The sequence below is a fragment of the Lactuca serriola genome, chromosome 9 (assembly GCF_051521515.1).
Source record: "Lactuca serriola cultivar US96UC23 chromosome 9, Lser_US96UC23_V15, whole genome shotgun sequence".
In the NCBI taxonomy this organism is placed as follows: domain Eukaryota; kingdom Viridiplantae; phylum Streptophyta; class Magnoliopsida; order Asterales; family Asteraceae; genus Lactuca; species Lactuca serriola.
Genome location: NC_136416.1, coordinates 62,680,158 through 62,704,201, shown reverse-complemented (window position 1 = coordinate 62,704,201; position 24,044 = coordinate 62,680,158). Strand labels below are relative to the sequence as shown.

At 34.5% G+C, this 24,044-nt stretch overlaps 4 protein-coding genes across 4 annotated transcripts; 1 reads left to right on the top strand and 3 right to left on the bottom strand.

Moving 5' to 3' along the window:
* The first annotated feature begins 6,197 nt into the window (after positions 1 to 6,197).
* Positions 6,198 to 10,040, top strand: LOC145072263 (uncharacterized). The gene is made up of 9 exons (XM_079018660.1): positions 6,198 to 6,816; positions 7,080 to 7,171; positions 7,566 to 8,266; positions 8,522 to 8,592; positions 8,692 to 8,781; positions 8,885 to 9,022; positions 9,115 to 9,204; positions 9,320 to 9,404; positions 9,516 to 10,040. Exons 1-9 carry the CDS (start codon positions 6,445 to 6,447, stop codon positions 9,659 to 9,661), a joined length of 1,785 nt encoding a protein of 594 aa, XP_078874786.1. The 5' UTR covers positions 6,198 to 6,444; the 3' UTR covers positions 9,662 to 10,040.
* On the bottom strand, positions 9,514 to 12,414 carry FHY1 (Haloacid dehalogenase-like hydrolase (HAD) superfamily protein). Its single transcript, XM_079018661.1, has 7 exons — positions 12,140 to 12,414; positions 11,669 to 11,744; positions 11,438 to 11,489; positions 11,247 to 11,361; positions 10,852 to 10,922; positions 10,680 to 10,767; positions 9,514 to 10,552 (listed from the first exon to the last, which is right to left on the bottom strand). Exons 1-7 carry the CDS (start codon positions 12,373 to 12,375, stop codon positions 10,402 to 10,404), a joined length of 789 nt encoding a protein of 262 aa, XP_078874787.1. The 5' UTR covers positions 12,376 to 12,414; the 3' UTR covers positions 9,514 to 10,401.
* A 2,851-nt stretch (positions 12,415 to 15,265) lies between these two features.
* On the bottom strand, positions 15,266 to 17,559 carry LOC145075079 (GDT1-like protein 4). The gene is made up of 9 exons (XM_079021390.1): positions 17,340 to 17,559; positions 17,165 to 17,233; positions 16,666 to 16,797; positions 16,463 to 16,561; positions 16,280 to 16,352; positions 16,088 to 16,173; positions 15,886 to 15,969; positions 15,660 to 15,719; positions 15,266 to 15,567 (listed from the first exon to the last, which is right to left on the bottom strand). Exons 1-9 carry the CDS (start codon positions 17,415 to 17,417, stop codon positions 15,379 to 15,381), a joined length of 870 nt encoding a protein of 289 aa, XP_078877516.1. The 5' UTR covers positions 17,418 to 17,559; the 3' UTR covers positions 15,266 to 15,378.
* A 2,424-nt stretch (positions 17,560 to 19,983) lies between these two features.
* On the bottom strand, positions 19,984 to 22,670 carry LOC145072769 (Pyridoxal phosphate (PLP)-dependent transferases superfamily protein). Its single transcript, XM_079019244.1, has 2 exons — positions 22,403 to 22,670; positions 19,984 to 21,230 (listed from the first exon to the last, which is right to left on the bottom strand). Exons 1-2 carry the CDS (start codon positions 22,652 to 22,654, stop codon positions 20,079 to 20,081), a joined length of 1,404 nt encoding a protein of 467 aa, XP_078875370.1. The 5' UTR covers positions 22,655 to 22,670; the 3' UTR covers positions 19,984 to 20,078.
* Positions 22,671 to 24,044: the final 1,374 nt, after the last annotated feature.

Below are 24,044 nucleotides of genomic sequence, written 5' to 3'. Positions count from 1 at the left end.
TAAAGTGATGATTCCAACTTGGACAACGCTTCGCTTCTTCACAATATGATTTCCTTCGACGAAACCTAGTACTATTACCACTAGATTTTAGTCTAATATTTATTGCCACTAATTACGAGCGTTATTAGTTTATAAGTGTTAAACAATACTTTTCAACCACTATGTATAAACAGGAGCCAGACATAACATATCGGAGGGCATGACCATTTTGGCATATAGCACTTCTAAAATCCAACAACTTATGCGGCCCTTTAAACCAAATTCCCCGTACCGCGAGTAGTTAAAAAAAATATTATAATAACACCATTTTATATCATATTTTATAATATATAAGTTTATAATAACGATAATAAATTTAAACCTAAGCTATACTTAAAGCAGGGTAAGCATAACTCACTTACCGGGAGGTTTGCTAGAAATCGGGCTCTGCGGGGGTGGAACTTTCCGAGCCGAAAAGCTCTTCTTCTTGGAGCCTTCAGGCGCTCCGAGGCTTTCTTCTAGCACTAGGGAAGTTTCCTAGGGCTTGGGGGTGTTTGGGAGGCCTATATATATATATATATATATATATATATATATATATATATATATATATATATATATATATATATATATATATATATATATATATATATATATATATATAGAGAGAGAGAGAGAGAGAGAAGAGAGAGAAAGAAAAGGGTTTGAGGTGTGAAGAATGAGGATGCCTCGCATGATATTTATAGGGGAGCTGGCCTCGGTTGCGCATGGCGCTCCTCGGATGGATGCAGCGCGTTCATGCAAACGTAGGGCGTAGGAGCGGGGCAGGTGTCCGAAGCTGTCTGGGGCGACGTGGCTTCTTCGAGACCAAGCATGCGAACACAGGGCGTTCCTTCTCTCTGCGTGGTTCGTTCCTTGGGCAGTCTCACAATTTCCACTCCCGACTTCTAAAATTCATAATTTTCGCATATGAGCTCTATTTTCAACGTTATTTATATCTACACGTAGGTAGAGACGTACTTTACAGGTTTCGTTTAGACTCTGTCGACTAATTTTGACTTTATTTTTAAAGTTATATTTTTAACAGGCCAAGTAAAGTCCATTAAAAATTCATAACTTTGTCATCCGACGTCCGTTTTCGTCTGTCTTTTTATTTTTGAGCTTCTATTAACGAGATCTTCGATTCTTGTTTAGGTTGTGTCGGCTAAAAATCGGTCGATCTAATATTCGAACTCCGGGCTGCATACTGCTATTCAAAATCTTAGAAAATTCATAACTTCCTTATATGAAGTCAGATTTGGACGTTATTTTTATGCACACTCTCGGTTTAACGTATACTACGACTTTTTTTTAGATCTCTAAGGCTAAAAATTATTTTATCGTAAACTCACTTTTTATGTCACACAGCGTCGTGTCGGTTTTGTCGCGAAACTTTAACATGTCATAACTTGGATTTCGGCGTTCTTTATATGTACGGAACCCTTGTGATATATACTATAACTTGGTTAAGATTATTTACTATAAATAAACTTCTATCAAAAATTCATTTTTAATGTTCATTGTCTCTAAATTGATTAGCCCAAATCTACGGGCGTTACACTAACTAAGCTAGTCTAATTGCCTATTTGCATACTACATTGCAACTATATCCTAACATACAGAGGATACATACTAGAGTATACAATATAGTGAGATAAACTCAGCTGGTGTAACGTCCCACAATTATCATAAAAATTTACATTTTTCATAAACTATAAGTCATACGAAACATTGTTTCCAAGACATAGTCAGAAAATAAGAGTATCAAATGATCTCTCAAGTATAAATCAACTGTATGATGTGTACGATCATGCCTTCACCTTCTCTCAATCACCATTGGTAACCGAAAACAATTACATACAACTAGGTAAGCACGAAGCGTAGTGAGTTCCCCCAAAATACCCCACACAACAAAATATATACAAACATGCATGTTGGGTCCACATTCATTAGACTGGATTACCCCTGAGCCCACATCATAAGTCTAGATTGCCCTCTGAGCCCTCATCTTATGTCTAGATTGTTGTCGAGCCTACAACATAAGTCTAGATTTCCCTCCCAGCCCTCAGCTTATGTCTGGATTGCTCTCGAGTTTGTTGGCTTCTGCAAAAAGCAATGTCACCTCAACACAACCACAATATGTCAACATATGCAATAGATAAACATATATAACCAACAATACAAGTAATCATATAGATCTACCCATCTAACAGAGCACTACAGCATAATATCATCCTATATACCAATATTCATAAAAAAACCTAGTGGGCCGACATTGGTGCCCTCGACCCACGAGTACAGTGAGGAAAATTTACCTTAAATTCTAAAAGATAAATGAACTGACCACTGCTCTAAATACCGGCTCTACAGGTCACTTATACATTAAACAAGGACCAATCCTCAATATACGACTCAAATTACTTCATTTGACCAAAAGTCAAACTTGGTCAAAGCCAACAGTCAACGGTCAAAAAGTCAAAAGTCAACATCCTGCCATATTACGCCATGTGTAACAGCTCTACACCCTTAGGGTTAGGGTTTTGGTCAGCAGTGGCTACGCCCTACATAGCAAAACCTACGCCATGCGTAGATCAATAAAAACATGTTCCTTATTCAACATCTACGCCCTGAGTAGGGCAAAACCCCCAACATCCAATTCAACTTCAGACAGCCATAACTTCTTCGTTTCAACTCTATTTTCGACATTCTTTATATGCACAGAAAGGTATTGAAGAGCCCCACAATTCTATCGAGATACTTTTAGCTTAACACATGTCAAACTAAAACCATAATCCATGCAAGAAGCCCGACATCTAACTTTTCTCAATTTACCCTTTGGTTCCAGCACATGAATCAAGAGCTTAGATCTCATAACCAATATTATCATCCTTCAATAAGGCCTCAACTTAAACTCCACAAAGCCCACATCCTTTTCTTGATCGATTTACAACCTACAAACCCTAGATTAAGAAACATCCCAAAACAGGGTGTTCCTGCTTAACTTACAGAGATTTCTAGCAAAAAAAACTGAAAAGTTGCAGATGGAACCTTGATACCGAGCACTTCTTTCTGCCCGACTCCCTGCTTCCTCGGAGCCTTGCTAAAATGAGATCCCTCAGAACCCCAAAAAACTCCAGAAGTCTGAATTAGAAAGGGAGCGATAAGTGAGTTTTGGTGTGAAGAATGAATAAGGGATGACTGCTAATTATAGACAGGATTTGGGCAAGGCGTGTCACGCCTACCTACCAAGCTTGCCGCGACTTTTGGTAGGTGCGAGGGTTGGCTACCACTAGTTCCACGTGTTCGATCCTACGCCTCCCATGCCAGGTAAAATCATGAATCTTTAAAAATCCATATCTTTCGCATACGAGCTTCGTTTTCGACGTTATTTATATCTATGCATAGCTATCAACGAGTACTACAACTTTCATTTAGACTTTGTTGGCTAATTCTCATCTCATTTTAAGTTTAACAGTCTAAGAAGATTATACTGCAAAAGACAATGTAAAATTCATAACTCTTTCATACGAACTATGTTCTCTATGTTCATTATAACGACGGATTGGTATTTACGAGATCTTTAATTTTTGTTTATATTGTTTTGGCTAATACTCAACCGATCATAATTTCGATTTATGTATCGCACACTGCTGCGCCGAAATTTCAAAAAATCATAACTTCCTCATATGAAGTCAGATTTAGACGTTCTTTACATGCACACCTAGTTCTAATAGAATCTTCTAAGGTCATCTCCTCTTCAGCTTCTGAAGTTACCACGGTCTGTCATCAAACCTCATAGGCTAAAGAGAAAGCTAAACAGGGGTTCAAGATTGAGTTCACTGGCCCTCGGAAGTTCGAGCGAGTTAAGCTTTCTTTCCTTCGTTTATTCCCTAATCCTCTTAACCGAGCGTTGGATGTGATTCCAAGAGCCGAACGAGAATGAATACCACACAGAAAAGTCAAGACCAGGCTCCCTAATGGAATGTTTAACTGATCCATTCCGGATCGTCGTCCAGTTCTTCCGGGAGGAAAGGGGCATTCTTCACTCCTTCGCGACGCCTCTATGTACTACATAAGGGGCGGACTAAGGGCGACCTAGTGGATAAATCAGGAATACAGAAACAAAAACGGCAATTGGACCAGAGAATGCGATTGCATTATAAGGTCACAATTGAACAGATCGCGCAAGTTCGAATTGACGCAACATGAAACCTATTAGTCCGAAAGCGCCGTGGAGAGCAACAAAAGTCCACAGACCGCCTAATTGACACCAACGAGTAAAATCTCCTTGTGCTTCAGGACCCCATAGTAATAACAAAGAATGTGCTAAACTATTCGCAGGAGTAGAAACTGCGGCAGTTAAGAAATTGCAGCCTGGAGAGTCTCTCTAGATTCCTGACACCGAAGGAGTGCTTTCAGATTGCAAAACTGTGCTTTGAGTTCTGGAAAGATAGGTTTCATAACATGGAATGTTTTATCCGTTTGATCCGTAGTATAGGCTGGGTTGCCTCAGCTAGTGAACGGCCAGTATTGTATGAGGTAGAGAACATTCTAACAATCCAGGACTATATGAAGATGGAACCAGTCTCCCAATGGTGTAAGGCCGTCGACTTATTGGGAAAAAGGAGGAAGATCACTTTGATCTCTTGTTTCGGAGAAATCAGTGGCTCACGAGGAATGGAAAGGAACATCTTCTATTTGATCTCGAAGTCCTCATATAGCACTTCTTCCAATCCTGGATGGGGGATCACTTGTAGGAATGACATAATGCTAATCCATGTTCCACACGGCCAAGGAAGCATCAGTTTTTAATCTCATTATGACTTGGTCGTTCAGAAGAGATTCTTTCTCGATCAGAATAGTGGAATGGAAGGCACTACAAGAAAGCTTTCGCTTTTACGATTACTACGACTTTCTTTTAGATTACTTAGGCTAATAAGCAACATAGCAACATATCTCATATTTACTTTTTACTATACACTTTGCCTTATAGGGCAGAACATGAAACTTCGAAGAATCATAACTTCTTCATATGAATTCAGATTTAAGCGTTGTTTTATATCTACGGTAATCCGTATTAATGTCTTCTACTTGTTTATGATGATTATTTTGGCTAAAATTCAAAAAATCATAACTTCATCATATGAAGTCAAATTTTGACGTTTTTTACATGTACACTTTCATTTTTACGATTACTACGACTTTATTTTAGATTACTTAGGCTAATAAGCAACATATCTCATATTCACTTTTTACTATACACTTTGTCGTATATGATAGAACATGAAACTTCAAAGAATTATAACTATTTCATACAAAGTCATATTTAAGCGTTCTTTATATCTACAAAATTCGTATTGACGTCTTCTACATGTTTATGATGATTACTTTGGCTAAAAAGTAATATATCTCTACTTTGAATTTTATAAAAACGTTTATATTAATTTCTAATGTAAAGGGAAAACAATGTATTACATATTTATTATATGGAATCCACATGTTGATTTAGAGAACATTCTTAACTTTCAAAATTCATCTGAATCATTGTTTGATGAAGAAACGAGGGTTAGGAAACCCCCAAAACCATATGCAAAAGTCCGTTCAAACATCTGTAAGGGAAATGTTATTTAGGGATTGAATCAAATAGAAGGATAAAGTTTAGAAACTTCATTCGAGCATATAATTAAAATTGGAATTCGGATTCCACATCATAACACAAACCCTATATAATGGAATAGAGAAATTAGAAAAGAAAAGTAGCTCTTATAGAAAGAAATTGATGAGGAAATGTATGAATCTTCACTAGGTCATCATCTATGCTTCAGAACAGCATGGAGAAAAGAAATTTTCCATGGAAGGAGAAGGAGCTTCCATTTTGCTGAATTCGTTTGAATGACTGAAGATTCAATCCTAAAATTATGATCCTTTGGCTAATATGATCCCTCAATTCAACTACTTGAAGCATTGTGATTTGTGAATAATTTCAATAAACATCTTGTTTCCGACGTTGAATCTTTAAGTATGCATGTTTAAGTAGGCAAAAAAGACCGAAAAACTTTTAGACCCGACTCAAAAAAGAACCGATCTCAACAAAGACAGACCGGCCTTGGACCCATTTTGCCCACCTCTAGACGAAATCGTGGTGGCAATACCTGCGGCCCTCCTGTCTTTTTAGTAGATAACTCTTTAAAAATATGGTTTACAGAGTAAACGAACGCAACCGGAAACAAACTGTCAGAAAGAATGAAAAAGTAAACGAACCAATGAATCTTTGTCTGTTGGTTTTTCCAAACTTCTAAAAATTCTTTTCTTCTTCACCTACACAAACAAATCCCAAGTTCTCCAAGATCTCCAGCAAAATACAAAAACCCAAACCCCAATTCTGTCCATACGTAATCGCTAAACCCAGAACCAAATCTTGCAAAAATGCAGTGCCCAAGCACTAACTCCTTCCGTTTCAATTCTTCTTTATGCGCTTGCAATCCAGGGTTCTTGTACAACGCCACCGCCAACATATGCTCCCCTTTCACCGTCTCCGGCGCCGACGAGTTCTTAGTCGGTACCGGAGTTGATTATTCGATCAATTTCCCAGAGACCATCTTGTCATTTGATTCAATCAAGAAGTACACGCAGTCGCAGGGCGTGTTTCTTGGTGCTACCCTTGTGATGATCGTGACTTGGCTCTTGTTCTGTTTTTTTGTGAGGTTTGGAGATCTTGGTGATGGAAGAACACCGTGGTATAAGATCAGATGGGCGATTAGCAGATTGGATATCTGTTTTGCTACTCGCCACTGGCTGGTAATCTTTCCAGCTCGTTTTTGTTCTTGAAATTTTGATTTGAGCTGCTGTTGAGCTTTTCAAATTCAAAATCGATGTGATTTTAGGTTATGCCCCTTTCGTATAAGGTCTAAAATCTAGGGTTCGTATTTAGTTTGAAACCTGACTACTAAATTTAGCTAATTTGAATGAATTATTGAATTGAATTGATGTTCTTGAGAGACATTCGAGCTTTGAAATTTTGAAATTTAACCATCTTTATTTATACTTTATTGTTTATGTAGGATGATCAGAAGGTTCTCAAGAAACGGAAAACAGAACTTGGGGGAGCTTTCTCAATTGCAAGTTGCATTCTTTTTATTGGTTTGTTTGCTGCGTGAGTGATTGAAATTATTTATATCTACATTCTGCAGTTTCATCAATTCTTGATCCTATGAAAATATATAGTTTGAAGCAAAATATAGGGATATTTTTCAGTTATTTAAAAATACTACTTAATAAAGACAAACATATAAGAATCTTGTGAATCCAAATCATTTAATTCAAAATCAATTTATCTGAAACAACGACAATTGACAATTTGGCGACTTTAATTGAAAACTTTTCAAAAAATGTGAAAACCAAATTAATGCAAAATTTCATGGGATGAATGGAATACTTTGTTTTTATGGTTCATGTCTTCCTCCTATGACAATTTCAATCCACATATGTAAAAAAATGGCCCATTTTGGATTATAACTACTAACAACTTAATTTGGCTACAATTACAGGTTACTTTACCAAATTATATCAAAAAGAACAATAGAAGTGCATAGTGTTGTAGCAGCAAATGCACCCGATTTAACTTCATTCCACAACGATATGGAATTCAACATCACAACAATTTCCACCATGAGTTGTTCAAATATTCGAGGTCTTGGCACTTTATACACAGGAAATCCCGGTTTTTTGGATTTTAGAACAAACCCATTATCCACTTTTGCAAATTTTTCATGTCAAAACACTACAAAGGGCCCAAAAGTCACCCTCAAATGCAACAATTGTCAACTTCTTCGTGACAATTTTTACACTTCGTGGCATTTCCTTGATCTTCCAAATACGCCCGCGAGTGCTGTTGGATTTGAGTTCAATTTAACTGCAAAAGACCATGAACGCGAACATCATATGAGTTTTGTGAGTGGGATTTTGAAGAATGGAAGCGGAAATAATGGGAAATTTGTTACGTTTAGAGGTAGGGATCCGAATATTTTGCAATTTAATTTATTTCCACGGATTTACCGGAATAAACGTGATCTTAAACTTATACAACCGCTTCTTCATGAGTTTCTTCCTGGATCTTCGTTTGATGAGATTAATCAGTTGAGGGGTTCTTTACAAAGTTCTAATGATGGATTTGTTAACATCACTTTTCATTTGAATTTCCTTTCATCGTATATTGTTGAAGTTGACAATCAGAATGTTTCGGGTCCAGGTTAGTATCTTATCAAGATTCAAGACTATGCTATTTCGTTTTTGACTTAATGTGCTTAATCGGTTAAGCACTTATTCAGTTACTCTTGAAAACTTTATATGGTTGTTTCTTTTTGACTTAATTAGGACACCAACTTGTTACCTATTTGTCCTTTTTCCTCTCACGTTAAAATTGATGAATATTGTGAAAAATTGTTTGCTGGAATACAAGGGTACAATGGTCATTTGATTCTTTTTCTTTTTTCCGAGGATGCAGTGGGCTTCCTTGCTGATTTGGGTGGCTTGTATTGTATTAGTATCGGCCTTTTTTTCTACCTTTTGGTGCAAGTATGTTTTTCTTATTTTCCCAAGATTACGTTACATAAATTTTTATCTATTTTAAGTTTTTAACCATGTTTTAGTTTTTCTAAGTTAATTCCTGTGTAGTTTGAATACAGATTCAAGAAGTTTCGCCATGAAGATAGCATAATGAGAAGGATTAGAAGTCAAAGGAAAGCACAAGAACGATGGGACAAGGTAAAGTTCTATTTTTTTATAAAGAATTCAACTCATGTCTACTTTAAGTTCGTTGATTTTTTTATGCCAAATGTGTTTTTGGTTGCTTAATGTTTGAAAATAGTTGAGGAAATATGTAATATTTACATGGGGTCGTGGTTCATTGCCTCCTGAAAATGAAGGATCATCAAAGAAACGAAAGCATCATATAAGAAAAGATACAATCAGTTTTAACACCAAAGTTAGCATACCCGATGAAAAGGTAATGACTTTTTTATATATTTTTTCTTGTGGTTAATTGTTTGTTTTTGTAACTTTTTTGTTTTCTTGAATTTATGTTGTTTTTTTTCACAGAAGTTTAGTCAAGAGAAAGGTGAAGCCCGAGGAGTGGCATGCTGTTTTGGTAATTCTGGATCAATCCCTGTGGAAAGAATCTCATCCCAAGTAAGTTGCATTATTTATTTATTTTTTTGTTATATTCCAATCACCTTTTGTCACATTAGTAAAAAAACTTGCATTTTTGGAAGATTTTGTGTACTTATATTAATTTATTCAACAGGTGGCACAAAATGAGGGGTCAGGTGATGTGAAATATGAGAAAGAAAAGGTTACCAATAATGACATACCTTTGCCACCTTCTTTAGGTAAAATTACCATAATGCTCTCCAATCAAAATGATGTCGGAAATGATAAAATTACCATTATGCCCATCAATCCGTTCGTTGCATTGATTTTATTTGTCTTCTTGTTGGCAGAAATCAAACCTGGTTCAGAATTAAGTGCTTCAGAAATCCAGAAAAACCTTCAAAACTTATACGAATACAATGTGATGCTTCGAGAGGAGTTGATTGTTGCTCAATCGATGCTCCATACTTTAACATCGAAAGCTTCTGCATCATAGCATCAATAACATACAAATGAGCTTACGTATGAGAAGTGAAAAGCCCATTTTACCCTTGGAACCTGTAGGGGTTGTGCAAGGAGCATAGCACCTCGGTCACAAGGAAAGAAGAAATTTCACATGAAATTGTTTTGTTAGTTGATATGGGCATAAAAGAATAGTGTATGATGGTGTTTTAGTTGTATATGGCTTGTGCTTTATACTTTTTTATTGTTTGCCTTTGAAATGTAAGTTTGGTTTAGTGTTGTTGTAGATAAGGCTGTGGAAATAGTCTCATCCCAAGTAAGCTGCATTAGTTGTAGGATATGAGCAATTCTTTCTCATAGTTTGAAGTTTGAACAAAGATTAAGGGATAAATGCTACAACATACTTTCATTTATTTGTGTATTATAGCATCCTGCTTTTATTTCTTATTATTACAACATTATACTTTGAAAAATGTAGCATGTATATGCCATGTTTGGGATCATTCTATAAGAATTAGTTATCTTATAGGCATAAAGCACAAAGTTTATAACTTTATCAGACAAGAAATGAATGTATGTCATACTAGGGGCCATTCTATAATAGCTTTTTTATTTTTTGTCATCAAGCATGTATAAAAAAAAACGAACCATGTGTTCATCAAGGAACACTGTACATACTTCAATCAAAAGAATCATACTTTTTTTTTCATATTTCTTACAACAAAAGAAATGCTAAAAAATGTATGAACCATTATTGGGGATGGTTTCATAGTTTCACAGCCCATGTGTTTGCTGAAACTTGTTTTTCATGTTCTTGTTATCAAATTTGATGCCCAAAAGAGATAAATCCTGCTTCAACAAATCTGCATTCTTGAACTGTAATCCAATGATGCCAGCTTCTTTTGCAGCCTCTACATTCTTCATCCTGTTGCATATTTGTAAAAAAGTTGGGACTGTTATTTCTCAACGTAAATGATATTTCAATTTGATAAACATATAACTTTAATATAACATAGATTTAATTGCACTCAGACCCTTTATAACTAGAATACCTGTCATCAATAAAGACACAATTATGTGGCTCAGTGTCAAGGTACTTTATAACTTCTGAATAGAAAAGGGGATCAGGCTTTCTTTTTCCTGAAATTAGGGAAGTATATACTAAAATAATGCATTATCTCAAAAGGATTATATTCTCAAAGGGGAAATAATGTTTATATGTACCCATTATACATGAACAAAATGTCCAAGATAAGTAGGAGGAAATCTTCAATTTGTCCTCTATCATTTTGTACCTATAAAACAATAAAGAAAAGTGAAACATCATGAAAAGTGAGAGATGGAAAAGGGGACAATGTCACTAAATAGTAATCAAGTGTCGCATTTTTTTCCATGGGTTTTCTTCAAAAGGCTTAATCACTCAACTTTTTTTTTTGTTCCATTGTTGCATGTTCAGTTAACCATGTTTTAGTTTTTCTCCAATGTTGAAACATAAAATGTCACTATCGTTGTGAAATTTAGGATCATTGAGCAAATTGTCTTTTTTTATATGTAAGAATAAATATGGATTTATTCATTTGACAAATAAGTATGTGACAAACCTTGCAGTTCAGTCATACCATATTGGGTAATTTGTAAAAGCATGCATCTCATAGCCATTATCTTTCAGTGTACTAAGAAGTTCTTCAACACCTTCAATATATGAGTATCCTTGTCTTACACAGCTTTTGAGACCTAAAAAAGGAAATCAAATTAAGTCATGCTGATTGAAAGCTGATTTCTGTTGATTACTAAATCTTTTGTAACCTACCTTCCAAGTCAAATTGTCTTCCATCTTTGAAAAATATTCTTTCTAGTTCCATCTGAAGAAGATATTCTTTAATAATGTAAGCCAAAGAAGCCAAATTTCAAGTGAACCACAAGATTCTTATATGTTATGAATAAATCATAAACACCACTTTTAAATAGGAAAGATCAATCAAATGTTACATGGGACATTCTGCAAAAACTAGTAATATGAATGATGAATGTCCAACAATACCTCATCAATGAGACCTTTTTCAAACTCAATCCACGCTGTAGGATGTTTGCAGTCTAATAGTTCCTTCATGGACATTCTGTAGAGCATAAAATATCTCAGAAGAAATGCATAATAAGTAACCCCTAATTAACAAAATCAACCATATGAATTAGTTTTCACAGTCAATTGATATAATCTTACTAACCAAATCAGAATTCCTAATAAGTAATCCCTAACAGACTGTAACGAGAACCCATAAAGAATTTGTGGATTTAAACACACTATATTTGACCTAAGAGGTGAAAATTTCCTCCAGATTAGTATTCAATATAAATATCTATGTAATTGCATGTGATACTTAGTCCAAACTATAACAAAGGGGGATACTCCGTTGGATCAGGTCCAGCAATAGAGACAGTAAGATTACTTGACTAAATCGATCTTCATTAGAAATATGATGGGAATTCTGAAAGTGAAACAAAAAAAAAGTACCCGAAGAATGCAGGGATGTCGTGGTAAAAAGGGTCGCGAACAATCGTGTCCATTATGTCGAATAGCAAAACGGGAAGCTTTCTTGTAGTGATGGTGGAAGCAGAGGCGGCAGCGGCCGTGACATGGAAAGCCATTTTTGTTGCAAATGATTTGGGGGAGGATCTGTAGATGAGAGGAAAGCTCAGGGTGATTGTTTGAGTGGGTCTGAATGACAGTGGTGGTATCAAAGCTGCCATTGAAAATATCGCAACTTCTGAACATAGCAAAATCGTGTGGTATTACTGTTACATTTATAAAAGTAAAATGGAGAAAATATTATAAATTAATTTACAGAAAGGCCCTCTTCGCACCATCAGATTTGACAAATGTTGTGGATTGGACTGATTTATATTTTATGAATAAATCTAAATTTTTTTATTTTAAAAAAATAAAATCTTTAAAAAAATCTTATTATTTTAAGAAAGTTAACAATAAGTAAAAAAATTGAATAAAAAAGCTCAAGAAATCTGTAAATTTCTTCACTTTAATCTCTTTTGACCTGTTTAATAGATTATTGGAACAAACCATTAATTTTCCTAATATAAGAAGATTTTTCTACAGATTTTTTCAAAATTATAATGTATAAACATATTTTTATGTATTTTTTAAATATTTTTAAGTATTCTTATATATATTTTTACTATGTATATTTTTTTAATTTTTCATATGGTTTTTTACATTGTTTATATATTTTAAATGTATAAACATATATTTTTTTACGTATTTGTATAATTTTTAACGTATTTTTATGTATTTTGGTATATTTTTTCATGTATTTATGTACTTTCTAAATATTTTTATATTTTTTTACGTATTTATATGTATTTTTAAGTATATTGGCAAATTTTTTTACGTATTGATGTATTTTTATAATTCAAGTTTAATTATAAGCTAACTATAAGACCTTGTAAAAAAAAGAATACACTAGAGTATTTCAAAACAAACATTTTTCAGAAGCCATCATTATTAATCAACGTCATTTTGCAAGTAAAGTCTTCAATTTTTCTTGAATTCAGTTTGTAAATGAACAAAGTTTACGAATAACTTTATTAACGACAAAGATATACGTAAACTTTATTCATCTACAAAAAAGAATTCAAGAAAAATGAAAGAATTTATCTGTAGAAATGGCATTGATTGCTAAGGACCGTCTTTGAAAAATGTTTGTTTTTAAGTACTTTAGTACTTTTTATCTTCATTTATAAGGTATGATAGTTAGCTTACAATAAAATTTGAAGTAAAAAAAAAATACAAATATGTAAAAAAAATATCAAAATACATAAAAATACGCAAAAAAAATACGTTTACACATTTAAAATACATAAAATATGTAAAAAAAAACTATATAAAAACTTAAAAAATATATAAATACATGAAAAATATACCAAATTCGTAAAAGTACATAAAAATACTTAAAAATTCATATAAATACGTAAAATATATGTTTATACACTTAAAATGCATAAAAACATTAAAAAACTTTAAAAAAATACATAAATACGTAATATATATATATATATATATATACGTTTATACATAATACATTACATAAAAATTTTGAGGAAATCTGCAGAAAAGTCTCATTATTTTGGAAAAATTAACGATTTTGTCTCATAACCTATAGATCAAAATAAGTTAAAGTGAAGAAAATTGTCGGTTTCTAAGGTCTTTCTATTCAACTTTTTTTGGTATTTAATAGTTAATTTTCTTAAAATAATGAAACTTTTCTGGAGATTTCTATTTATTTTACGTAATATTTTAAGGAAAAACCCACTTCACCACCCATGAATTATTTTAGCTGGTTTACCACCACCACCACCATTGCGGCAAAAAGTGAACACTCCGCCCAATTTTCATTGATTGTCATTCAACACCAACTATATAATCTTTGCATTCCCCAGCTCTATCCACGACACCATCATCCTCTCTTCCGCTGTTTGATTCTCCTCCCCACCACCACCAACTCATTTGCTTCCAGATTACAACAAACATGAAAAACCAAAATAAATCCATAGAAACTTGAATTATGAAATTTATTCTGGAAAATCATCAACACAGTGTGATCGGAGAAAGACTTACATTGGAAAACTAAACTCCGACAAGGAGAATAAAAATGGAGCATAGAACCGTAAGACCTTAAAATAAGATTTGGAAGACATAAAAAAGCTAGTTAAACTTTATTGTTCATATTGAATAGCAAAAGAGACAAAAGTTAAGGTTTGTAATTTTGCCGAATTAAATTAAAGAAGGGTGATGTTTGGCTTTACGAAATTTAGCCCAAAAGACTAATGTTATTTAAAAGCCCTACAAATTAGTTGGGAAGAAGTTTTATGGTTTTATTGTAAATAACACATAAGATGGTGAGAAGAATAATAATAATAATAATAATAATAATAATAATAATAATAATAATAATAATAAAGAGAAGAAAAGAAATATTTCTTGTATTTTGTCACTTGATGCAAGGTAAATAACAAAATGAACTGTATTTTTTTATCTTTCTGTTTGATATTGTATTTTTTTGTTCTAAATCGAACATTGCATTTTCTAATTTTATTCAATATTGACAATTTCAACTCTTGCTATGTTGAGTTGGAAAATGATAATTTTGTTCAATATTGACAATTTCGACTCTAGTTACTCAGTTGCCATGTTGAGTTGGAAAATGGTGTTGATATGGTATGCTAATTTGACATGAAAGTCGCCACATTATTATTTTTTTCAATTTTGACATTCCGTTATTTTATCTTCAAAAGTCACTAAATTATCATTTTTCCAATTTCAAACATCATCAAAAATATCATTTTCTAATATTCAGCTTGTTGTTTCATGATGTTTCAAGTCGAACATCTTCATCCCAAATATCCATTTCTCCATACACTTTGTGTAGCTCATTAACAACTTTTTGTTTGATTTGAGGTCTTGAATTGCAAAACGGATTCATACTAAAGTTAAACCGTGTCTGCCTTATTGCAAGTCAATTAGTGGGACTGATCCAATGCAAGGATAAGTTACAAGATTTTTGTTATGAACATATGTATGCTGAGACCCGTGCCAACAATATATAATGCACACAACACAAGTGTATTGTTTTGACTATTGAATATTGAATATTGATGGGTCAAAATATCAATCAACATAACGTTTTACATAAACTAATATTAATACAAAAAGAATAAAACAAAGTGAATTACACGAGGTTATAGAGGAGGGTAGAAGTAAGATGAGAGAGAAAACCCAAGAAATAACAAACCCCCAACTGTCGCAACCGTGCCTTGTGAAATTTTTGATGCCAACATGCTTCCCCCAATTACTGCTATTGATGTACAGATCGTGTGACCTATTGTTGCCCCTAATGCAACACCAACTGCATTTTTATGTGTCGCTAACTGCAAATTCCAACCACAAAACTCATGTTCTCACATACTTTTTAAACATCATTTATCCAGACAACACTTAATGGTAAAAACAAAAATCTTACAGCAATAGTTGCTATCTGGCTTCGGTCCCCCCACTCTGCTAAAAATGTCAGTATAAATGACTGCAACCACAGAAGAGAGTCAAAATAATATCATCAGTTAAAAGAAGAAAGATAAATAGGTAAAAAGGTTAGTGTCTTAATACACTAAGTCATTTTATCCAGATTAAGTCAAAAAGAAACAGCTCCTATATTAAATGAAAAGATGAAATAAAAAACAATATTATACCTCCAAAAAAATAGGAGTACAGAATCTAGAAAAGAATCTGCGGGCAGCTGTTTTGCCTTGTCCAGACTCTAATTTCTCTTCCACCTGCATATATTTTGTAATAGAATCAGATTTCTGGAATGTTTTTTGGGTATTTAATAATGAGGTAAAGCCTAAATTTATATAAAAACTATAACCCTTAATGGGGAAAAAGAAAACATACTTCCTCCATCTCCTTTTTTTGAGATGCTTTTGAATCTGATCTCCAAGCAATATAGAGCAAACGCAGCCCAAAGAAGGCATAAAGAACTGCATTGTAGAAAAAAACAATTTAGATGTCTTACAATCTTTATATTTTATATGAAATTTTAACTTTATATATAAAAAAGGTCAATACTCAATAGTCAATACATGCCTGTAGCAGCACTGTTTGTGTGTTTTCTTGATATCAGATTTGGAACAATCCTACCAAGCCCTGTAGAAAGTATCTACATACCAAGTAAAACCAAACTAATATGATTTTTCATTGTTGCAATTAGTGTTGTGGATAAAATATGTTATCTTCTGAAAAGGGTATCAAGAAAAGTAGCAAACTTACAGTCATTACAAACAGAGCACTGAGTGCACCTGATAGAACAATTGACTTTGGATGACGCATTGCCATAAGAGCTGCTATAATAAAAGTTTCATCTCCAATCTACATGGAAGCAATAAATTGAATATTGGGTTATGTAATTTTGAGAAATAAACATTTGTGGAAACTTATTTGTGCCTATAAAAAAGGATAGGGAAAGAACATACCTCACTGACAAGAATCATTGACAAACTGGCAAAAAATGCATCCAAAACACCAAGACCAGGATCCAAATTTAGTACAGCTTTTGGATCAATCTTGTCACCTATAACATTGTTTTTAATTCTTTCCACAACAACCTGTTTAAAGTAAATACACGCATTAAGATGTATGATGAATAATAATTAGAATCTTATTCAAACCTCAACGTAGGAAAGAGGAAACTTATAAATTAGTATTGAAAGAGTTCATATGTGTCTAAATGCTCATCCGCAACAGAAGGGTTTCCAGTGTATAGGGGTTTTAACAGTTTAAAGTCAGTTCACAAATCACAATATTATAGCTATATGACCTTGAATTTACTGTTATACCTCTAGATCCCAAATTCCCTGTATGTTGAAGTGACTTAATTTTTTCAACTTTAATCATGTCTTTTGATAGACGCATGTGATATGAGTAGAATGTAATTACAACCATATTAAAAAAAATAGGGTTTTGTATACTCACTTTGCTACGCCGACCTAGATCTATAATGGATCCGGTTGAGTCGTCCTTCTCATTATCACCGGCAACATCCTGAAAACAACAAAAATAAACAGAATTCAAATCAATTCTCCGCAATGGATAGCTTTGGCTCATATCCTATTCAATTGCGAATCAAGAAAACACATAAAGAATATACCTGAGCGAAAACGCGAGATGCGACGAGGAAAACGAAGAGGAATAGAATGACAAAACCATGATTTGCACGCGGATTCATGATTTGTCTACTACAGGATGACCGGAGGGGGATCTAGGAAGAAATAGAGATGAGATCGGAGTAGAAAGAAATGCAACTAGTGCTGCATTTCTGTGAATGAGGAGGAGATTTGTTAAGTTGTTGGCGAGGTATATAAGCTGGGTCGGTGTGCGCGTATGGTTGATTACCACATAACGGAAATGCGAAGGAAAGTTGACCCCTTTGATGAATTTTGATCCTTTGAGGATTTTACTCTCCGTATTGTCGATAAAGAATTAAAGATTGCTGAAAAGTGAAAAGACTTGCTTTGTTTTGTACTTCTACCAAAATATTAGACTTGGTTGCCCCTATCAACTTCTTATGTTACTCGTATTTATGTTATTCTTTAGGGGTTGTTGGGTATGTTTTTCAAAATAAATTATTAACTTATTAAGTTATTAACTTTTTAACCAACCCCATTTTTTAACCAAAAAACCAAAAATTATTGGCTTTTTCAAAAGTGAAATATGTTTTTCAAAAGCACTCTCAAACACCCCCTTAATAGTTGGTAGTTGGATGATGTTACTCTTTATATTTAAAAGCTTTTTATTTACACATAAGTGATCATCGAAATTTTCAAATATGAAGAAATAACCCAACTGTTTTCGGTTTTACCAAGATGATTATTTTGTCAGAAAATATAGAGCATTTCAGGCTTATTTTGTACTAACTATATGTCAAACTAAAAGTATATAATTCTGACATGAAAAGGACATTTTAGATTAAAATTTCGAATTTCGGATTCCATGTGAAAAACTATTCTAAATTTTCAAGAAAATGTCTAAAATCTAATTAACAAATCCAAAATTTCAAGAAAATATTTCGTTTGTATTTAAATCTAACAAAAAAAGGAAACATAAAGAATTGGAAATAGATACAGTACAAGGCATAAAATGTGACTTTTTGTTGAAAAAAAAAATGATTTTAAACATTTTCGAAATAGATAAATAATGTTTTTAAAAAGTATTGATGCATACGAGGAAAAAAATCAAATTATATATCATTGAAGTCCGAGATTGCCATTTCGGAAATGGTGGGCATTTTTTGAAAATGCTAAAAGTTGAGACATTTAGGTTGAGTTTAGCGACGTGGGGCAATGGTGGTGTCAATGATGGCAACGGTGGTGGTGGTAGTGTTGGCAATGGTGGCGGCAGTGGTGGTGTTGATGATGACGACAGTGGTTGTGGTGGTGGTGGTGATGGTGATGGTGATGGTAGGTCGGTGATTGTGGTATTGGTGTTGGGTGGGTGGGTGTGGGTGTGGGTAAGGGGTGAGTTTGTGGGTGTATGAGTGTGTGTGTTTGTGGGGGTGTGGGTGGGGGTGGGTGTGGGTGTGTTTGTAGGGGTTGGTGTGTGTGTGTGTGTGTGTGTGTGTGTTTGTAGGGGTATGGGTGGGTGTTGGTGTTTGTGTTTATGGGGGTGGGCTTGGGAGTGAGTGTAGGTAGGTAGGGGTGTGGTGGGTTAGGGGTGTTAAGGTGAGGGTAGTAGAGGTAGATGGGATGGGAGTGGGTGTTTATATTTTAAAAAAATGGAATTAGAAAAATATGGAAAATAATGATTATCCGTTTTCCAAAAAAATTCAACTTCTTTGTAATTTTAGAAAAACGGTAAATTTTTATTTTCCATGAAAAATTTAGAAAAATAAACGAACTAAACGTGTTTTCAAAATTCTCATTTTTCTTGGAAATTTTTTTCAGAAAACTATCCATTTTTCTGCAACTAAACGCATAGTCAAAATTCACATGGACACTAACTCAACATCTTGTGAACCAATTTTAAATGACATTGTAGGCAACCTTACTGTACTGACTATGCAAATATTTACCGGATGACCTTTCTAATATAATGAAATTCATTACTTTAGAAGACCAAAAAATAACATATGTATTTTTTAAACCAAAACTAAAAGTTCATATAAGTCATGGTGACATTATCCCTTAATCAAACATAACAATTGATTACTAAGATTTCAAAATGCAATAATTAGATTATCAATCTAAGCACAAACTCACGATATGATATGCAACCCTTATCTAACATCATGCTAACAAAACACTAGTAAATTTACAGTTTATCAAAATCAGAACTTTACAACAAAACCCAAAAGATGATTTTATCTCAAATTTAAAGAAATATTCTAAACCAGCTTGATCTTTCTTAATCAAGTCTGCTTAATACTTCTAATCAACTTCTACTCAACCCAAATCCACATTTGCAGTAATGATTATTTTTCCTCAAGTTTTACCTTCAATTTCACATCTATCCTTCTACTCTTCTTTCCCTTTTAGCACTAATAGAAATACCCTCTTACAATTGAGCCTCTTACTTTTCGAAAATAGTTCAAAATCCTTTTGCTCCTCTTACTTGTTTCGTTGATCTCCCAAGCTTACATAAATGAGTCGGTTTTGATTATAGTTTATTTCTAACAAGTCAAATAAGTAAAAAGATTAATGAAGAAGATTGTTTAAGATGTATTTTCAAATCAACATCTAAAAACTTATGTCATAAGTGTATTATCATATAACTGCCATAGTTAACAAAAGTAGATGTATTTTCAAATCACCACATTTTATTCATAAAACTTCAATGTAGGTCATAAATTATCGGTCACCCAAAGTACATAACATAACATAACATAACATCCTCACTTCTTGACCAACCGCTCCTTCATTCTCTCAACCGCACTCCTAAGCGTCCCCTCATCCTTACAAAACGTAAACCTCACAAGATTCTTCCCTTCCTCTTTATCCAAATAAAAAACACTCGTAGGAATCGCCACAACACCAACTTCCTTAATCAAATACTCACAAAACGCCACGTCATCCGGAAGCCCAAAAGGAGTATGATCCACCACCACAAAATAAGTCCCACTTGACGGAAACACCTTAAACCCAACCGCCTTCAACCCATCCACCAAAATCTCCTTTTTACCCTTGTAATCCTTTCGCAACTCCTCATAGTACGAATCCGGGGCATTTAACGCTACCGCTGCGGCATACTGCATCGGGGTGGACGTCGCAAACGTAAGATACGAATGTGCTTGTTTGACTCCCCATAGTAAGTGCGGTGGGGCGATCGCCCACCCGATTTTCCACCCCGTCAACGAAAAAGTCTTCCCCAAGGAATTCATAGTCACGGTCCTTTCATACATCCCGGGTAAGCTCGCGATCGAAATGTGGTCCATTTCAAACGCAAGCTTATCATAAACCTCATCACTAAAAACCAAAACATCGTTTTCGATGCATAACAACGAGATTTGTTCGAGTTCTTCTTTTGTAAACATTTTTCCGGTTGGGTTATGCGGGGTGTTGAGAAGAATCGCACGTGTGTTTTTCGAGATTTTGGATTTGAGTTTCTCGAGAGGGAGGGCGAAATCAGGAGGTTGGAGCGTGATGCAGGTGATTTTAGCTCCAGCCATTGAGAGTGTAGCTTCGTATGAGTCGTAGAAAGGGGCGAAGAGTATGACTTCGTCTCCGGGGTTTATTAGGCCGAGGATGGTTGCGGCGATTGCTTCGGTGCACCCCGAAGTGACTGTGATTTCGGTTTCCGGGTCGATTGTGATTCCGGTGTCTTTTTGGAATCGAGAAGCGATGGCGGAATTGAGATCGGGGATTCCGTAGCCGCGTGCGTATTGGTTTTTACCGTCTTTGATGGCTTGGATTGCCGCGTCTTTCACGAAATCTGGACCGTCGAAATTCGGGAAGCCTTGGCCGAGGTTGATCGCGTTGTGTTTGATGGCGAGTGAACTCATTTGTGTGAAGATTGTGGTTTTGAACTTTTCCAACCGCTTTGCCACCTGTAAAAATAAAACAATAAATGATTACTTCTTCTTGTGGAAGGTCTTATGTGGTATAGTTGTTGTAGGTGGTGTTTGTTGACCATTTTCAGTTCCATTCCAATCCCTCTAGAACGAATTTCCACCATTCCCATTCCTTCGAACCAAACGCTATCTAGGTTAGAATGTGTGGTTAATTGGAATCAATGGCATAGCATGGGTCATGGGATTAGCTTTGGATTTGTGTGTGGGAGAGAGAAAAGAAAATATGGTGAGATGAAGGGTGATTTCTACACCTAGTGAGGAAGAAGCCTAGGTTAAAACTTAAAAGAGAAAAACAGTATACATATTTACTTTCATGACAATAATCCTAGAACACCATACCTAATATTATGTCCTAAAGCTATATTTATAAGCTTCTGTTTTCAATTTTCAGGGTGTCAACAATGGTTACCTCCTTACAAAAGTATTAAAACACAAAATCTAGGATAGCTCATAACAGAGGAAACTGCATGAAATACCAGTTATCTATGAGCATAGTTAAATTATCATTAGCGAAAAAAGAATATTTTATGGTCATTGCATAAAATTTGTGCAGCAAGTATCTAAATGATTCTTCAAGAAATATATTTAAGATTCAAGATAGATGTCTTAAAGCATCGTCTAGATAACTAGCTAACTCTGATTATTAAAAAATATATAAGTAGAAACATCTATTTACGACCAAGAATGCTCCTAAATTCATTAATCCCCCAAATCAACTTTCATGAGTTATTTCACACCTCAATTTCATTTCCAAGATTAGTAGCTTTTCCAATATGGGAACAACACAATCGCAAAACCTTATTATTTGATATTTTAAACAGAATTGTTCTTTTCCAGGTTCATCTTTTCTGCAAAACCTTAAACCAGGCACATGCAGAACAAGCGATGAGCAAATACAAATTGACATCAAAAACATCGAAAAACCTTATTATTTCCAAGATTATTAGCTTTTCCAATTTGGGAACAACACAATCGAAAAACCTTATTATTTGATATTTTAAACAGAATTGTTCGTTTCCAAGTTCATATTTTCTGCAAAACCTTAAACCAAGCACATGCAGAACAAGCGATGAGCAAATACAAATTGACATCAAAAACATCGAAAAGCTGGATCGAAGACGCAGAATCAGTGGGTATTTTGAACGAACCTGCAAGGGATGCTGATTGATCGGTCCATCTTGCGCCATAACAGTGGCCTCGCTTGCAGTGGAAAAGGTTGAAACGGAAGATGCCCTAACAATTGGGAAAGAGAGGCTGCTGCTACTCTTATTCTTCGCAGCAATGTTGGTCCACAGAAAGGGTTTGAAAAGGGTTATTCGAAGTGAAGGTCTGAAGCACGCTGGAAGAAGAAGCATTTCAGTGGAAAGATCCAACCGTCCAGGTGCGTTGAATGTGCGCATCTGTGAAGCGAAGAGAAAGGGAAATGACATGATCCATTTCTAGCCTGTTGGGTAGCGTTGACGATCCACGGGTCGGGTAAACATTTATTTATGGAGTATTTTAAACGTATTTAGAGTGGACAAAACTGTAAAATTAGTCCTTGTGGTTTGCAAAAAACTTTGGATGAGGTCCAAAAAGTTTTCGACTTGCATTGAAGGTCCAAAATCAAGAATTTTCTTTGGTTTTGGTCCTTGAAAATTTGAAAAGACTATTTTGCCCTTATTATTTCTTTTTTACATTTTCTTTATTTGTATTAATTGTTTTATAATTAAAAAAAAAAAAAAAGCAAAAGCAAAAAAATGGGCCTACAAACCCCACCCCACCCCACCCTATATTTCTTTCTCGTGTTCTTTCCCTCTTCATCAAAAAGACATTGACTTTCAGATCATCTCCATGTCTCTCACCCCGTCGAGAAGCCCTAATGGTCGCCACCCCTTCTGGTCGGTGAGTATTTTACCTCTCATCTCCTCCATTCCTCATCCTTCCTGAGCCAGTGGATTTACATCTTGGAGCTTGAAACCTGCCTTAACCTTAATGAAGTCGACAACGTTGAATCTAGTAACAAATCCGAAATCTTGAAACGTTCTAACTTGTGGCGACATACTCATCTCTTTCCCTTAGCCGCCAGAATATTTTAGGGTTTCAATCCAGATTTTGATTTTGTGTCTTCTGCAAATTTCTAGGTTGGTTTAGAATTTGTATTTTGATTTTCTGCAATTCTTGTTCATCATTGTGTTGATCATTTTCTACGATTCGTGTTCACACTGATTTTGTGTTTTCTGCCTACTCATGGAAGAAACCACTAAGTCAATTTTTTTTGGACATCACAGGTTTTTTTCAATGGTTTTTAAACATGGATTTAGCTAAATTTTATCATTTGGCTACTGTTGCTCAATTTGTGGTTATCAAGAGCTTGAAGAGTTTGTGTTGGGATGCACTTTGACTTGAGGTCCATCCGGGAACTGCCTCAATTTGTGATTGTAACACCTTCATTTTATTCTTCCTGTTTTGATTACAAAAATACTTTATGTGGCTGTTCTGAAAAATCCAATATTGTATCAAGAAATCGACCCTTAATGACTTTGGTGTCTCCACTGTAATTTTTCGGATTACAATACACTTAATTAGGATGAATTTTGGTGTTCTAATTTTAAGTGTTTTAGGCATAATTGCAAATAAATTTGATTTTTTGTTGGCCTTTGCTTCTACAATAATTTTATACGTTTTGATGAATGGTAAACTCATTGAAGAAGAAGGTTGTTGCAGATTCTGGGTTTTTTGTTCATATTTTGTGTGAGTTTTGATTTGCAGGTGATGTGTGATGAAGAAGAAGATGGGAAAGAGAGTCAA